Source organism: Scleropages formosus, chromosome 15 (assembly GCF_900964775.1).
Source record: "Scleropages formosus chromosome 15, fSclFor1.1, whole genome shotgun sequence".
In the NCBI taxonomy this organism is placed as follows: Eukaryota; Metazoa; Chordata; class Actinopteri; order Osteoglossiformes; family Osteoglossidae; genus Scleropages; species Scleropages formosus.
In genome coordinates, this window is record NC_041820.1 from 1,359,234 (window position 1) to 1,376,673 (window position 17,440).

Sequence of the window (17,440 nt, forward strand, 5' to 3'; positions counted from 1 at the left end):
AGCGGAACACATTTAGTCACGAGAGCAACAGCGAAACCTGCTGGTTTCTTTACAAGTGAAGAGTTCAAACCTCTCATCAGCTCAGAGTCCCCCTGCCATTCCTACTGCCGCACGGCTCAGTCTCCGGGGCCAAGAGCTCTTCCGCACTCTTTCTCCGGATGAGACAGAAGAGAGTTGGGCGAGAAGCGTGTGCAGAAGCTCACGATTTTGAAATGGACCGGACCATCTATGAGCAGCGGTGGCGCAGCGGGTTTGGGCCTGTCCCGCTCTGTGGTGGATCTGGGGTTCGAGTCCTGCTGGGGGCGCCTTTTTATGGACTGGTGTCCTGTCCTGGGTGTGTCCCCTTGCGCCCTGTGTTGCCGGGTTAGGCTCCGGTTCGCCGCGACCCTGCTTGGAGCAAGCGGCTTCTGCGTGTGCGCACATGTTAAATGTGCGGGCTTCATCCCAATCCTTCTCTCAACAGCACACACACAAAATACGGCACAAGTACATTTACTCATTGTGCTGTTGATCCCAAAAACTTCTTACGCTGTTAAGTTAGATAAATAATATTAGGTATTTACACTGCTGGGGAATTTATTTTTTTTACTGGACAATTTAAAGTACCTTGTTTGGGGGGGGGGGGGGGGGGGATTCAAACCTGTGACCTTTGGGACCAAAGCCAGCAGTTCTAACCACAACAGGAGCAAAAAAAGAGCATTTTCAACACAGATCTGAGTGTGGTCCTCAATATGGACTCTCACATTAAATGGTTTCTGAAAACATCACACCAAAAACAGGACAAATCAGTGCATAAAAACCACATTTATTTTTCTTTAAAGGTAAAACATGAGAAGAGAACCCGAGGAAAGAAGTCAAGCCCAGTGATTGTGTAAGGACCAAGTTCATTTTAAAATGCAACTTCACACAGTAATATATATATGTATGTATGTATATATGAAAAAGAACATTCCAGCGTTACGTGCAAGCTTACCGTTTGGTCTCGGTTACAAGATATGACTAAACACAGAGTTCAATACAAACAACAGATTCAAGTTTTGTTCCAAGCATCACCAACCTGAGAAAAAAAAAAAGGGGGGGGGGGCATAAAAATGTACAGTACCCGAGAGAGGATAATAAACATGTGACAGTGGGGAGTAAACAGTGTTGCATTAGCTTCTCATAAATAACATATTCATGCACCACTTTTAAAAAGGGGTCAGTTCTTTCTCGGTCCACACCTGTAACAACTTTGTAGGCTTGGGCGCACGTGGAGACACAGACACAGACACAGACACACACACACACACACACACACACACACACACACACACGATCCCATATTATCAGCCCAAAACACACTACTGCATAACCGTAACTGCAGCCGGTCAGAAGTCTTCATCGGGGCTGTTGAACTTGGCGTAGACGATGAGCATCACCGCAGACATGACGACGCAGAGCGAACCTGTGACCAGGTAGGCGATCCCCAAGAACTGGTTCTTGCCCCCCATCCAGGAGGTGTTGCTGAAGATCACCGACTTGCGGCCAGCAAAGTTTGCCACTGGGTAGTCTTGGGGAGGGATCCTGGTTAAGTACAAACTGGGACAACAGAACTGTCTGCCGGATCATCAGTGCAAGGTGCTTCCTGATAAATGGAAACAACTATACTGCAGCGTTTGAGATCTGCAAGATGAAAAACTCTACAAAAAACAAAACTCAAGGTCTACACCCACCCTGAAATTTTTCTGGAGCAAAAACAAAACGAGAAGGTACTACACCGTGGTACAACACTAGGGCACAAAGCCAAAGTAAACCGGTCAAACCGGTTGAACGCGCCGTGAAAAATCACCGTACTGGGCAAAATCCAGGTGAAGAACCTCAGTGGCAACCTGCAACGACCTAAATGTGCAAGTAACGATGACAAGAGTGATCTGCTAACATAAGAGCGCCACGTCCTGCCCTGTGCACAAACACAAAGAGCACACGGCGTCCGCTGGCGGCACCGCAAGTCGGAACCGGTCCGGCTCGAGCCAAGGATACTGTATTGAATTTCCAGGGTGTAGTTGCCTGCGGGCAGGCCGCTGGCGTACTCCCCCTCGGTGATCCGTCGGTACAGCTTCCAGAAGTCGGGCAGAGCCGCCGTCCTCATCCAAACGAGGAAGTCCTGGTTCAGGAAGCCGTTGTTGGCTGGGTTCGTTGGGTCCAGGTCATACACGGGCTTGGGCCAATTCACAGGCTTCACCGTTCCTGAAACGGACAGAAACTCCACTGAGGTGCACAGATCACCCGTTTCGTAGCATCATATCATTTGCGAACGAGTAAATAACCACGTCGGGTAACGGCAGTTCGCATGAGGTCGGCTGTCCACTTTGGGCCCGGACCCCGAGCCCCCGTACCGTTGAAGGCGGCCGCCAGAGAGCCATCCACCTCGGGTGGGTTCCGGAACTTGATGTTGTAATCCGTCCACCAGGCGATGCCCTTCCCGTCCAAGGGGACCGTCTTCCTGGTCGCGTTAACCAGCTGGTAGAGCGTGAAGGTGTCTGAGGGGGTCGCAATAGAACGACAAGCAGGTCAAAACGCTCCGGCGTTCACCGCGAATGCAGGCCACTGGGCAGCATGGTATTTTTGCAGTACGTGAAACACTTGTGAACGCGGTAAATCCACGCCACGGTACCATTAAACATGCTGTTGGCCACAGACCCACACGGCGCGATGGTGGTGTTCTGGTCGTACTGGTAGGGCGCGCAGGACGAAGAAGGACTCTGCAGAGGAAGGAACAAAGTAAACACGGGGAGGACACACTGCTCCGGGTGACACGGTGGAACGAACCGCCATTCTCTCAAGCACCGTCGCAGCGACCTACCGGACCTGCGGAATAACAATAACTGGGTCGGAGGCACACCGACAGGGAACCGTCGAGCGCGTTTGCGGACGCGGTAAACGCACCTTGGACAGGTCCCCCCAGAGCTGGTTGTCATCGCGAGACACCCGTACCCGCGGACGTTCTGGAAGTAGTTGGACAGGCCGTAGTAGAGGAACACGGGTCCCTGCGGGCGAGAGAAGCGCGTTCAGCTCAGGTCACGGGCGCCACGTGTCGGGGGCACCGCGAGTGGCGGAAAGCCCTTCGCTTCCCACCTGGAACAGCGCGGACAGCGAGAAGTTCAGCTGGCAGGTGCAGGGGGTGGTCTTGGGGTTCACGCACTCGCTGCAGTGCACGCTGGACCCGGTGCCGGTGTAATCGTTCTGCGGGAACAAGGGGCGGGGCAATGGGTTACTAGCTTAGCCGCCGCCCACCGTCAGGAGGTGGCCGTCACACCCGTGAGCTCCAAGTCCAGAGGTGGCAGCTGTAACCGCGACACCACCTGCCGGCCCACCAGCACTACCGGTCGCTGAGCCCAGGTACCCTAGTAAAGCGTGCCCCTTCGCAGCAGCCCCGCCATACGGTTTCACGAGGAGTAGACTCCGGACGCACGGAGCCGCCGCCACGATTCAGGAGCGCGCGCTTACCTCCAGCACCTGGATGCTCCGGGAGGTGACGAAGAGGGCGACGCCGATGCCGATGAAGGCCAGGCCGACGAGCAGGAAACCGGGGATGACGATTCCGGCCGACAGCACGGGCTGCCAGGCCGGAAGCCTCTGCTGGTCGAAGGCCGTGTTGTCGGGCCTGTTGGTCGTCCCCTGGTTCTTCATCCTCGGGGGCGCCGACGTCCACGCTGGGAGAGCAGGACCCGTCTAGCGAGAGGGACGGCGCCTACAGCCGAGCCTGTTTCAAAAGCGGAACACAGAGCAGGGCGGACACGTCACCACTCGCGGCGTCTTCCGAAGCATTTCGTTCGCTTCCGCAGGGCCCCCGCCGGCGCGGCCCCGAGCTGCGAAACACTCGCGGGCTTTTCGGGCGAGCCGTAGGCGGCGGGAGACGCCGACCGTCAACCAGGGCGCGGACCTCCGCGCGTCAAAGAGCAAAGGCCACCGTCCAGGCTCTGCCGTTCCACACCGAGTCACCGTTGTTTGCGTGGCAAATAGAGCAGCAGGCGTGCGTTTTCACCGCGTCTCGCCCTCGCTGCGTCCACACCGCTGCCACAGCTTGTCGGGAGGACGGCCGATCATGGGACCGCGAACAGGACAGCGCGAGTGTCTCTCAGCCACAGAAGAGAACACACACACACACACACACACACACACTCATGATACGTGTGCGGTCAAAGACGTGGGACCCGCAGGCAGCACAGAGAGAGAGAGAAGATTAAACACACGGAGACTATATTTCTCTACAGGAACGGTGAGTAGAAGCCAAGTGGCAAATTGTTCCTGCTCAACTACATCTACCACCAACAACTCAACACAGTCGGCCGGGTGACGTATAATTGTCGGCTTATTTAATAATAAGAATTCCGTGTACATCATCATGATCATACGACCAATAATGCACAGGTTTACCATATATTGAATCTGACTGCTGTGACTTTAGAACGAGCCTCACCGGACGAACCAGTACGGTGTTTGTTTGTTTCACACGTCCTCACGTCACGAGGGTGAGGCTCACCCGTGTCTCCTCCTGTAAACTTGTGGAACTGAGAAACACACACACACACACACACACACACACACACACACACACACACACACACACACACCTCCAAAACACCCGTGTATCAGTCTCATGCCGAAAGCCGTGTGTAACACGCGCCTCCAAACACTTTAATAACTTTAAACACCTTCCTTCCACACTCACCTGCGCTACCTGCCCAGGTGCGTCGACTCGACGACTGGTCTGCGCGCACTCGCTCCCGGAACCGCGAGCTCCGGCAGTGACGTCAGTGATGGGATCCTACCTGTGACCTGCTGCGCTGCGCGCTGGAGCCGTACAGTGTTCTGACGCGATTACGCAGGTGACGGCCGCTCACCTGTTACTGTAGCGGCAATAAAAGAGTCCGCGAGCCGCTTGTTCCTCGTCACTGCATTCATCCGTTTTTCACGAGCTCCTCTTCAAACTTGGAGGCGCGCGCGCCCCCCTTTGTTGCCTTGATGAAGCGCGAGTTGAGAAGTCCCGCCCTGCGCGTGACCAGCAGGATGTCTATCCAATCAGAGAGCCAAAAGCGCTGCGGCGCGCATTTAGCATCCAATAGGACGACGGAGTGGGCGGAGCCTGCACGCGGAAGGGTCGCGGGGCACTTTCTTTGTGCAGGTAGCGGCGAGGAGCTGCAGGTAAATATACCCGTTTTTACAATAGGAAGCTGTTGAGTTTTGGGATTAATGGTGTTTCTCGAGAAGCGGAGAGACGGTTAGTTGCGGTAATCGAAGTTCCCGGGAGCGAGGCGGTGCTACCGGGGCGGTTTTGCCGGGTTCTGTGTGTGACGAGGGAGGGACGCGCCGCGGCTGAGAGGAGCAGCAGAGCAGCAGGCCGCGCGGCATCGACTGCCTGGAGCCGCTCGCTGACAGCATGATCATGTGTAAAAGACGAGTAAAAGGGCAGTAAAACAGTGCGAGAGCAGCGAAACGTCGGACTGACGAAGCTGCGACGTTCCGAAGCAAAGCTTTTGCCAGAAGGTGCCGGAAAAGTGTGACACGACACGACACGACACGACACGAGAGTGACTATACTATGTGTGGATCGTTGAGCTCGTGATGCGCGGGAAGAAGAAGAAAGACGAACTGAGCGCCGTCGGGTCGGTGTGAAGTGAACAGAATATAATAGGAAATAATAATATAGTAGAAGAGACTGAGTAGAGCAGAGCAGAGCGCTGCTGCCTCCTGCGGACAGCCTTGAGTTACTGATGTTTTGACCGGAATTATTATTATTATTAATAATAATAATAATAATAATAATAATAATAATAATAATAATAATAATAATAAAAATAATATCATTCTACCACCAGTCCGTTCGTCAATGATTCATTCATTTATTATTCTGGACTGTTTTGCTAAATTAACGCTCTGCTTGTCTACATCATGATTTATTGAAGGGGTAACGTGTTCCTGAACAGCTCACCAAAATCATGTAGTGTAGAAGTCACTGTAAATAATGACTCTTCTTATATTAGCACTTCTCTCTTACAGTACGAATTATAGAGTTGAAGCCTGATCTTATGTCATAGAGTATACAAAATGATTGTTTCCTTTTTGATTGAATGCAACTTATAAACAAGTGGTGGGATAAAGGTTGTAAATACAGGAAAATGTACCAAAATATTAAAAATGAAGTTGAACAGGAAATGTGGATCCACCGGTAAAGCTGCGGAGCGCCTTTGTGGCCCCGCGGTGTGGATCACGCGGCTCCTGATGGACGGTCCTTTGTCCCTCATTCAGGCTCCTCTTAATGGACTCGGGTCTGAGCAGCTGTTCACTTTTCTTTGTGTCTGCGTCTGCGACGTACAAGCGCGTGTAGGGCGGCACAGCGGCAGCGCTGGTGCCTCATGGCTCCTCGGCCGTGCTCTCGGACATAGGCTCGATTCCCCGCTCCGTCTGCTCGCGCTCCGTAGGTGAACCCAACATTTCTTAAGTGAAGTGTTCAGTAGATTGCCCGTTGTGTGTGTTTGTGTGTGTTATATTGCTCTGATGCGCTGACGACTAAATGGTTGCAGGGAGTTTACTGTAGTTCGTCTAACACTTAAGTTACCTTGGATAAAGGTTTCTGCTAAATACTACGTCATAGTCGTACTTCATTTCAGAGAGAGGTATTTGGTAAATGAATAAATGTAAATGAAGAAAGTAAACATGAGAAGAGGTCATTTTGCAGACGTGAAAGTGGGACTAGGAATTGACTTTAACAAGAAATTGCCAAGTGTGAAAAAGAAATTTGTTGGTTTTTTTTCCTAGCAGAGACCCCGGTTCTCCTGCAGAATGCTGTCCAGTAAGAAGTCGGAGGCAGGGTCTTCGTCATCATCGACGACCTCCGGAGCGGGTGAGAGGGCCCCTGACCCCCCGGTATCAGCCCAGCTGGGGCCCCCCAACTCAGCTGCCGGAGCCTCTGAAGGCGGAGGTTCCAGTGACCGCTCTCTGAAGAAGAAGGAGCGGGCCTCCCCCAGCGGAGAGCCGGGTGGACCCCCACTTTCTCACACGCCGAGCTCGGCGGGGGCAGACCAGGACTCGGCAGAGGGCCGTCGGACCAGTCGACGGAAGAGAGCGAAAGTAAACACCCCACGTGTCGTGTGCCCCTCTGTTGTTCTCATCTGTCCTCCCGTGGCAGTGAAAGTGCCCCACGGTCCTGTCAGTCGTCACCTTGACAGTGTTCTCAGCTGGAGGGGCTGGACCACTGCTGGGCTGGGCTGGGGTTTCAGTGGAGTCTTTGTTGTGGCTCCCATCATAGGTGGAATACCGGGAGATGGACGAGAGCCTGGCCAATCTCTCTGAGGATGAGTATTACTCAGAAGAGGAGCGCAACGCCAAGGCAGAGAAGGAGCGCAAGCAGGTCCCTCCACCCCCAGCCCCACCCATGGAGGAAGAGAATGACAGTGAACCTGAGGAGCCCTCTGGTGAGTCACTCTACAAGGGACCCTCATGCAGGAGGGGATGGCAGTGAAGGGGGGTGGAGTGTTTTTGAACCGGTCTTGACACCACAGCAGTGTGTGGTCATAAGTCATCAGTTTATCATTCTTCCATCATCCTTTTTATCATCCCAGGTGTGGAGGGTGCCGCCTTCCAGAGCCGGCTGCCCCATGACCGCATGACCTCCCAGGAAGCCGCCTGCTTTCCTGACATCATCAGCGGACCCCAGCAGACGCAGAAAGTGTTTCTGTACATCCGCAACCGCACGGTGAGTGTCGTGGAAATGAACACAGGCACAGTTGGCAAGAGCAGCTTCATATGCAGGGATGTTAGCAGAAATGATTAAGGCGAGCTGTGTCCATGCGGATGGTCCAACTGTTGAACCTCTGGCTGTGCTGGTTCCCTTTGAACTCGAGGCAGGATGGAGTGATGTGCGCTCTTTGCTTTTCATCTTGCAGCTTCAGCTGTGGTTGGACAACCCCAAAATCCAGCTGACGTACGAAGCGACGGTCCAGCAGCTCGAAGCTCCTTATAACAGTGAGTTCATTCACATTTCTTTCATTTATAGCGCACAGGGTGGAAATGTCACACTCTGTGTAGGAATTTTACACAACTGTGAACTACTGCTGTGTCATCAGTGACTTTGGAACATCTTTTTGTCTGAAATGTTTTTTGTCAGGTGACAAAATGCTGGTGCACAGGATCCACAGCTACCTGGAGAGGCACGGCCTAATTAACTTTGGCGTCTACAAGAGAGTCAAGCCCCTTCCTAGTAAGTACGGCAGACGGGGTTTTCAATACTATGCCTTCCAGGATCATTATGTCTGGGATTTGTGCTATGTTTACTCATTTACACACTATGCTCGTTTACTCATTTGCTGTTTACTGTCAGGACACGTCTGTTTAAGACTAAGTTTGTAGAAGTTGTATTTTCCTCATTAGAACACGGAACTTTTGTTGAATGCTTGAGAAGTAGTAATACCCTAAATGAGCCTCGTATGTCTGGTGCACCAAGTGACACAGTGGTTGGTTGTGACATTGTCATCAAGGGCTTCAGGCCCCACCTCCTGCTGTAGTACCATTGTTCAAGGTATTTACTGTCAACTGCCAACTGTAGATCAGTGTAAGTAGCTTGTTATACAGTGAAAACACTGTAAATGAAGAAAATTGTTAGGCACATGATGGTAAAAAAAACCAATGGATGGAGAGTGCTCGTCTAAGCAAAGTGACAGTGGAAACGCCCAGGGAGGCAGCAGCTGGCTACGCACATCAACCCTTTCTCCAGTTCGATTTACTGCGGTAATATTGATGTTCGTGTTGCTCAACAGCCAAGAAGACCGGGAAGGTGATCGTCATTGGAGGTGGTGTGTCGGGGTTGGCAGCGGCACGGCAACTGCAGAGCTTTGGAATGGACGTGACAGTGCTGGAGGCCCGGGTACGAGAATACTCCTCTCCCAACGCCTAGCTCAAGCCCTCTTTATGTGGCACAAGTCAGCACGACAGAATTGACACACTGAGCACGTGTGAAGAGAACCCCGTTATTCGTTGAGCTGCTTTGCAGAACTGCTGGCCTTGGGGCTTATGAGTGTTTGCTCTTTCTCATTGTGGTTGTGTCTGTATGGTTTGTGTTGTAATTCATCCTTTGTGCTCTGTCATCATGTGCCACATCTCCCGTTTGCCACAGGACCGTGTTGGAGGACGAGTGGCCACCTTCCGCAAGGGGAACTATGTAGCTGACTTGGGAGCCATGGTGGTTACCGGACTGGGTGAGAAGTCTGTTTGGGGGTCCTTGTGCTCCTGCTAATTTCTCTGCTGCCCACTAGGGGGCACTGCCTGCCCACCAATCCTCCCTTATACTGCTGAGACAGTGTCTAGAGGTTACTTTCAGGGTTGCATTTCAGTCCTGCTTAAAAATATTTTTCCTTATTTTCAAAATGTGGCTCAGGAAGTCACATTTAGTTGTCTTATTATACTATAACATCTCCATATTTGTGTTTTTCTGGACTTTACCTACCAAGGAGGCAAATTAGTGGTTTTCCATAACCAGCTAAATGAGTTAGTGTCTTTACGAATAAGAAGTAGTATTAAGATCCTAGGTTGATGGGCTTTAGCATCAGGAGCTGAAACTGAGCACGTTCTGCCGGTGTAGACATTTTTGCGGGACGTGTCCGTGCTGTTTTCCTGAAGCTTTGCTGTTGGTCCCCCCCCGCAGGTGGCAATCCCATGGCGGTGGTGAGCAAGCAGGTGAACATGGAGCTGGCCAAAATCAAACAGAAGTGCCCCCTGTACGAGGCCAACGGCCAAGCGGTGAGCACAGGCATTTGCTCTAAGTAGGATCAGTCAGTAGGGGCCACTATGTGACTGGCAGTGTTCAGAGCTGCAGTGTAAAAACGTGGCCTATTGCAGGGGCCTCCAAGCACCATCTTACAGCTTCTTCTCTGTTGCTGGGGAAAGAGTTGTGTCTAATAATGTTTATTTCTCACTCTTTTATACATTGTGATTTCATCATGTAAAAAATAAATGTAAAACATGTAAGTAAATAAACATTACCTGAGCTGTGCTGTTCCTCACCGGAAACTACAGCGGTCAGGGCTGAGGTGTCTCTGGGTCAAGGCATTCAGTGCAGTGGTACTGATCTGTGCAATTGCGCTCCCATTTATTTTGTGGTGCAAGGGTGTTTTGTTACAGTTTTCAGCCAGTCACTGAATCAGCAGGATCCACATTCTGCCCTCAGTCCAATTAAATTCACTTAAATTAAGAGATAATTGGTTTTGTTTGCATTTGAATCTTAACATTTGTTTCTCTTTCTTTACCGTTTACCTAATATGTTTTTTTTTGTCCCCTTCTCTTTTGTTTTTCTGTTTCTGTCTGTCGTGTTGGATTCCGCACCATATAAAGGGCGAGAGGTGCACAAGCGTATGTATTCTTTTTTCCAAATTTGATTTGTTTTGAACACAATGCTCATTTTTACATAGGGAGTGCATAGTCCTCATCATGGTTAGCACTGCAGTGTTATTTACCACGCGTTGTTAAATCAGTGCTCTCCTTCAGAGGGGTTTGGTTTCCATTCTGATTTTGGCATCTTGGTTTGTTTCATTATCACCACTGTCAGAAAACTGACAGAACATCATACGCGTTACAGTTCATGTCCATGTTGACTCTTTGCTGCACTCGGTTCAAACAGCTGACATCGGGGAACAGGTTGTTAGTGGTTCTTCATCAGGCTGCTTGCACCTTTGTCCCCCACCCCCATTTCCTCTTCCATCTCCCTGTTAAAGATGTTCAGTAAGGAGACCTTATCACTACAGGTAGAGCAGCGAGGATGTGAAGTACGACTGGAGAAAGTATGGAGGAAGAAGAATAGAAAGGAGCAGCAATGGTCTCTACAGAGGCAGTCGCCACGGAGAAGGTCCTAAGTGACATGTTTGTCCCTCATCTCAGGTGCCAAAGGAGAAAGATGAGATGGTGGAGCAGGAGTTCAACCGCCTGCTTGAGGCCACATCCTACCTCAGCCACCAGCTGGACTTCAACTTCCTCAACAACAAGCCTGTGTCACTGGGCCAGGCACTGGAGGTGGTCATTCAGTGAGTACCGGGATACAACTGTTACTTGTAGAAATAAACTGAGGTACAGCATAGATGCGTGTTCAGTTCACGTTCCAGTGCATCCTGTAAGGTGTGGTTCACAAGCTCTGGTGGGACCTTTTCAGGTTGCAGGAAAAACATGTGAAGGATGAACAGATTGAACACTGGAAGAAAATAGTGAAGACACAGGAGGAGCTGAAGGAAGTGCTAAATAAGGTCTGTCCAGATTAAAAGCTGTGTGTGTGTGTGTGTGTGTGTGTGTGTGTGTGTGTGTGTGTGTGTGTGTGTTTGAGAGAGGGAACGATCATCGTGAGACCACTCTCTCATCTTGTCTTTATCACCCAGATGGTGGCCACCAAGGAGAAGGTGAAGGAGCTCCACCAGCAGTACAAGGAGGCTTGTGAGGTGAAGCCTCCCAGGGACATCACTGCTGAGTTCCTGGTCAAGAGCAAACACCGTGATCTGACCGCTCTCTGCAAGGTGAGGGGTTCGAGGGGCAGGGAGCCAAAGGAGAGGTGCCCGTGAGGATGAGCAGGACGGTTATTTCTCTGGCTCATATTCAACTATATTTTGGCCTCAAACTTTGTCGAGCTGCAGCAAAATAGTCAATTCCCCCAAGGATGTTGTACTTTTGGGGATAATTGAAAATGGGTAAAATCAATCCTTATTTTTAAAAATTCCAAAAGAGACATTCTGTTATATGTAGCAACTAAGCGCACCAACTGAGGAGCCGGTGCAGCTGGGTCGGGCACCGCACCTAACACATCCCTCCTGTGGGGCCGAGGCCCAACTTGGGATGTGTTATTTTGGGATTTGTGTGGAACAGTTGGTGGGTTAGAGTCACTGCTCTTGCACCTTTTCAAAAAGCCACTTCAAGGCGTGACTCAGGCAGCGTCTGCGGCAACGACACACACAGACATACACACAGCTGCGCGGACAGCTGGTCGCACCGGCACCCATTTGTAAACGCCTGGGGGCTGCAGGGGTGAGCCGCCGGAGACGGACACGTCACTCCCTCCCAGCCGGGGTGGGGTGTTGACTGTCATATGGGCACAGACAGTCTGTCTGGAGTTGGGTATTTAGGCCTCCTTCTCTCCTGCGTGTTGTACTGACCTCTGACCTCAACCTGCAGGAGTACGATGAATTGGCAGAGACGCAGGCTAAGCTGGAGGAGAAGCTGCAGGAGCTGGAGGCGAACCCACCCAGGTAAACCTTTGGTACCACAGTGTCCTCACAGCAGTGTGGCACAGGGCAGAGCCATGTTGGGTCAATAAGGGCCACTGACACTGTCTCTCCCGCAATGTCTCTAAACAGCGACGTGTACCTGTCCTCTCGGGACAGACAGATTCTCGACTGGCACTTTGCCAACCTGGAGTTTGCCAATGCCACGCCCCTCTCTACCCTGTCCCTCAAGCACTGGGACCAGGTACGTTTGTGGCACTGGTTGAGTACCAGTTGAGCTTGGTGTCTGTGTGCAGGGATCAGGCCTCTGACCCCCAACGACTGACCCCAACGCTGGCCTGTTTGCAGGACGATGACTTTGAATTCACGGGCAGCCACCTGACGGTGCGGAATGGCTACTCCTGCGTCCCGGTGGCCCTCGCCGAGGGGCTGGACATCAAGCTGAACACAGCTGTGCGTCAGGTCCGGTACACCGCTTCTGGTGAGTCCAGCAGACCTGACCTGACCTGACCTGACTGTGGGGTTCCGGTTCCCCTTAAAGCTGCTTTCTTGTAACTTGACATTTGACAAATGTGACAAATGCAGGATTTGGTTGGTTTATGGAGTAGGTAGTTAGTCTCTCTCTCTCTCCCTCCCCCTCTGGGCTCGTCCCCAGGTTGTGAGGTCATTGCAGTGAACACTCGCTCCACCACGCAGACCTTCATCTACAAGTGTGACGCAGTGCTGTGCACACTGCCTCTGGGGGTGATGAAGCAGCAGCCCCCTGCAGTGCAGTTTGTGCCCCCCCTTCCCGAGTGGAAAACTTCGGCCATCCAGAGGATGGGCTTTGGCAACCTGAACAAGGTACGCCTCCTCATCTGCCTAGCAGTTCTGCCCTCTAGAAGGTGCTTTTCCTTTTGCAAATTCTTTAACGTCATTTGTCAGCATCTCTGGTACCTCAAGTGCTGTCTTGGTTCTTTTAACTGCGGGAAGGTCACCGGTATCTCAGCCCAAGGACGTTCCCTGCTGAGCTGCAGAGGGGTGGAGAAGTGAGAGCCCCTCCCCGTTCAACACCCTCTTCTGCTGTTTCATTTTCCTAACACAGCTGCAGCAGGGAAGTGCTGCAGTGTTATGCAATGTGATGTGTTGTGCTGCACCATGGCCAGCAGGGGGGGGCTCACCTTGAGCGTGCGATGCTGTCCTCTCAGTTTACTGCTGCCAGGACTTGGACACACTGACCGCAGTCATCAATTCTAGCTGTGAAGAGGGTTAGCACTGGAGCTAGAAGTGTGGCGCAGAATGAGGGGCTCTGCTAATTTATGAAAAATGGCTCATTGACCTGTGGAAATGTTGGACTTTGACCTTTTTCCTTCCTTCCTTCCCTCATGGTTTTAATGTGTGATTGGGGTCTGCTGTGCAGCGGTGGATGTAAATCGGAGCCCTAATGAGAGTCCAAAGAGAATCACTGGTGCTGCTTGTTTTGTCTGCCCTAAGTGCAACCTTCAGAACTGCTGTCCAGTGCTCTCTGGACTCCTGGACTTTTATTAAGACTATATGAACATTGATACAGTTTTTTTTTTTCTATAATATGAGTGTCTCATAACTTATTTGTGACAAGGTGGTGAAAATGAAATTAACCCATGTCCTCCGTGCCACTAGGTGGTGCTGTGTTTTGACCGTGTCTTTTGGGACCCCAGCGTCAACCTGTTTGGGCATGTGGGAAGCACCACTGCCAGCCGAGGGGAGCTGTTCCTCTTCTGGAATCTATACAAGGGTGAGTAGCAGCAAGGTGTCGTTGTCATGGCGACTGCTGGAGTGCAGGTCAGGGCAGCAGGCGGTACAGTCACTAAAGACTGAAATGTAGGTGTTTTGTTGCCCCTGGGCCCTGAATTGCTCTATTAAAAAGTGGAGCTGAGTGAAGGGGCTATGGTACCTCACCCCCTATCCTGAGCTGTGTATCCTCCACACCCCCACAGCACCCATCCTGCTGGCCTTGATGGCAGGTGAGGCTGCAGGTATCATGGAGAACATTAGTGATGATGTCATCGTGGGCCGCTGCTTGGCCATCCTGAAGGGCATCTTTGGGAGCAGCGCGGTGCCCCAGGTGTGTGGGGCTGGGGCTCTTGGTGGCCACTGCTATAATGATTCTCTAAAGGACCATGTGTGGCACTTGGTCCTCATGCCTCCGTTTGTATCTGTTGCTATGGCAGCCCAAGGAAACAGTGGTGACGCGCTGGAGGGCGGATCCCTGGGCCCGGGGCTCCTACTCCTACGTGGCGGCCGGCTCCTCAGGCAACGACTACGACCTGATGGCCCAGCCCATAACCCCTGGCCCAGCCATCCCAGGAGCCTCACAGGTGAGGGGTGGGCCTGTGTGCCTGGGCGCCTGTGCATTCTGGGTAATTAACGTAAGACGTGTCGTTTCTCCCCGCTTTCCCCCAGCCCGTTCCTCGGCTCTTCTTTGCCGGGGAACACACCATACGCAACTACCCGGCTACTGTGCACGGCGCGCTGCTGAGTGGTCTGCGGGAGGCGGGCCGCATCGCTGACCAGTTCCTGGGTGCCATGTACACCCTGCCCCGCCAGGCCACGCCCACTGTCAATCCACAGCCCTCCCCCAGCCTGTAGGTCCTGCTATCAGCTGCCATTATTGACTCTGAACATGCAGAGCCTTTTTCAGCAGTGCTTTCGACGCACCCTACGCCACCCTGGATGGAACACGCAGCGTTGCGAATGGAGAAATCCGGTGCGGTGGAAGTGCATTAGGCAAGGGACGTGACCCCCCCCCCCATGGTGTCATTCATTGCGCATGGCCAGTGGTCAGAGAGCATGTCAGATGCTCCCCGGTGTCCTTCACTGTCCTCAGTTCAGTCATGTTACTGCAGCCTGGATTCATACTTTTTTTGGGATTTAGTCGAGCAGAATGTGGAAGTAGCCAGTTTAGCGTTTGTCACGCCACGTTAGAAATGAAGTGCAGTTGGCATTCATCCTTGCTGGATACTTTATACTTTAATTTTGTGTACAAATAAAAGGAGAGAAGGACCAGGCTGTGTCCTCGATGTTGGAAAAGGGGAAACGAGTACGGAGCAGAACCAGACACCTTCAAGAGTGACTTAAACAATGTCTGTCTTTTATTTGACTATTTAGTTGCTGTACAGTACAAGTTGCAGGTGCCGAGATCTACATGCAGAGCAGGGAGGTCCACATGCAGGATGGGGGAGGGACATAAGGTTCAGATCTAAAGTGCTCTGGCCGCTACTCCACAGGAGGTTGAGAGCAGGGGTCGTGCTGCTGGCTTGTGGAGGCACCCACCCATGGGTGGGCATGGGTATGTACAAGACCATTGTCATTCTTTAGCAGCTCACTATGTCCAGCCATGGAAGGAATAAACAGAGGAAAAAGAGCCTCAGGAAACACTCATACCTGCTTATGACACAAAAGGGCACTGCTTTTAAAATATACATCTTATTTGCTTCTGTATAACTAATACACAGCTCACCTAGGATCTGCAGTACAGTTCTAAATGTCATCTTGAGATACAGGAGATTCTGCAGATGCCGCAGGAACACTTTAGACACAAATTAAAAGCAGAGAGCCCAGTTTACAAAATGACAAGATTTTTAAAATAAAATCTAATACAGCTTTTAAAATAATGCCAAAAAAAACTACTTCCCACTCTGCTGTGGGCAGAGGTCAGTGAGAGTAAAACTATTAAAATGTAAACTGTCATACTACGGAATGAGTTTGGCACAAGACATGAACATACAGGCCGCTGGAAACTAAACACCTGGTCATATGTAAGACATTTGTACCAGACTTGACATGTTCTTCACATGAGTGGGTGTGGCCTCCTGCACATCCATCCATCTTCCTTCTGGCCAGTGCAACAAATTGAGAGAGCTGGGATTGAAAAGACTGAATGAAGCAGACAGCAACATCCATCAACAGTGAGGCCAGAGAGAAAGACAGCATGGACCTACATTCCCCACCATAGGTGGGTTTTATTTTTTTTTTTTTCTTTTTTTTGAGGGGGCGCAGTAGTGTACTAAAGGGTACTACATCAGTCCAGCTTGCTCTGTCTCCCACCTCTGCAGTGTCTTGAGCACTCAGCAGTATGGGAGAGGTGTGTGTTGAGACCCAAACCCTTGCTGTCTCCACACATATGTCTCTCAGTTGAACACTTTTCCTGCCTGTGGTTCTGAGGGTGTCCTTCCATTGGGAGACGTACGAGAGGCTATGAAGCAGTAACCGTAATTAGAAACAGGCCATGATCCAATCAGAGGCAGGTGGGAGGGGCTGGGACCACCAGCAAGAGGGCGGCAGCTGAGGGGTCTTTCCCCAGTAAGCAGCCACAAACAAAAGCGCAGTTGCTTAATTTGACACATAGAAACAGCATTAAACACGGGCCAGTGATTCACCTCCCTAAGGACAGCTCACAACCCAACCCAGCCCTCTTCCTGAGGGGCAGTGACCACTGCAGAAAAGAACCGCCGGTCAGGTCACCACCTTCCTGTGACCCTTCAGGGTGTCGGGAAACATTACACACAGTTTGCTCAGTAACACTGGCCATACAATCACTGCTCATTCAGTCACACACCCTTGTTAAGGACTCAAAGGTGGGAAGATAGAAAGGGAAGAACCTGGACAAATTCTGGGACAGGATGTTGGACTGCTGGCATACAGGGGAGTGGGGGGGAAGAGGTCAGTGAAATTCTACCTCCTGTCACTTCAGAGCACAGCTGTCCAGACACCAGAAGGGCTGGGAGTGCTGGGAGACACCAGGGACAGTGGTTGGAAGGCTCAGTTCTGTAGTGCGGGTGCAGTGCTGGAGATTTCCGGTGCCATTTGGAGCTTGTTTCACCACTCTGGACAGAACAGCACTGGAGGGGTGGGGGGCATAAGGGGCCTGCTCTCAACACCCCCACAGAGGGCAATTCTAGCTTCATTTACACACACATACCTGACAGACAGTAGATTTAGACAGAATTCAAAGGGGTCCCCTGGGGTACAGAGGGGCTCAGAAGCACAGTCCCACCCCCCAAAATTGGCTAGTGAGCAACTTCCTGCTACACAGAACCCCCACACACACGTCTACAACTGCTTGTTCCAAGCAGGCTCACGGTAAACCCGAGCCTAACCCAGCAACACAGGACGCAAGGCTGGAGGGGGAGGGGACACACCCAGGACAGGACACCAGTCTGCCACAAGGCACCCCAAGCAGGACTCAA

General features: G+C 51.6%; 2 protein-coding genes and 1 long non-coding RNA gene across 5 annotated transcripts; 1 reads left to right on the forward strand and 2 right to left on the reverse strand.

Moving 5' to 3' along the window:
• Window positions 1-793: 793 nt before the first annotated feature.
• On the reverse strand, window positions 794-4,958 carry tmem30b (transmembrane protein 30B). Its single transcript, XM_029258454.1, is given in 9 exon segments — window positions 794-1,549; window positions 2,020-2,226; window positions 2,376-2,519; window positions 2,654-2,741; window positions 2,926-2,969; window positions 2,972-3,026; window positions 3,115-3,222; window positions 3,487-3,742; window positions 4,712-4,958. Coding segments are annotated over 8 exon segments (1,011 nt in total). The 5' UTR covers window positions 3,670-3,742; window positions 4,712-4,958; the 3' UTR covers window positions 794-1,367.
• On the forward strand, window positions 3,763-15,621 carry kdm1a (lysine (K)-specific demethylase 1a). 3 transcript variants are annotated; one of them, XM_029258453.1, is made up of 21 exons: window positions 3,763-4,258; window positions 6,799-7,110; window positions 7,289-7,454; window positions 7,602-7,735; window positions 7,926-8,004; window positions 8,147-8,239; window positions 8,796-8,902; window positions 9,152-9,233; window positions 9,680-9,774; window positions 10,366-10,383; window positions 10,909-11,051; window positions 11,177-11,267; window positions 11,397-11,531; window positions 12,184-12,257; window positions 12,366-12,477; window positions 12,582-12,714; window positions 12,889-13,076; window positions 13,872-13,986; window positions 14,189-14,316; window positions 14,423-14,569; window positions 14,655-15,621. In XM_029258453.1, exons 1-21 carry the CDS (start codon window positions 4,085-4,087, stop codon window positions 14,838-14,840), a joined length of 2,712 nt encoding a protein of 903 aa, XP_029114286.1. In that variant the 5' UTR covers window positions 3,763-4,084; the 3' UTR covers window positions 14,841-15,621. The 3 variants fall into 3 exon arrangements, with proteins under 3 accessions (XP_029114286.1, XP_018588686.1, XP_018588697.1); XM_018733170.2 differs by lacking the exon at window positions 3,763-4,258 and adding an exon at window positions 4,901-5,184; XM_018733181.2 differs by lacking the exon at window positions 3,763-4,258 and adding an exon at window positions 4,924-5,184 and having other exon boundaries at window positions 6,802-7,110.
• Window positions 15,321-17,349, reverse strand: LOC108922822 (uncharacterized). The gene is made up of 2 exons (XR_001965168.2): window positions 15,712-17,349; window positions 15,321-15,576 (listed from the first exon to the last, which is right to left on the reverse strand). It is a non-coding gene; the product is annotated as an uncharacterized LOC108922822 (long non-coding RNA).
• Window positions 17,350-17,440: the final 91 nt, after the last annotated feature.

Coding starts and splice junctions, on each gene's coding strand:
- kdm1a (XM_018733170.2), top strand. CDS start 5,005: ATGAAGCGCGAGTTGAGAAGTCCCGCCCTGCGCGTGACCAGCAGGATG. Junction 9,234..9,679: donor CATGGTGGTTACCGGACTGG/GTGAGAAGTCTG, acceptor CCCCCCCCGCAG/GTGGCAATCCCATGGCGGTG. Junction 11,052..11,176: donor GCACTGGAGGTGGTCATTCA/GTGAGTACCGGG, acceptor GGACCTTTTCAG/GTTGCAGGAAAAACATGTGA.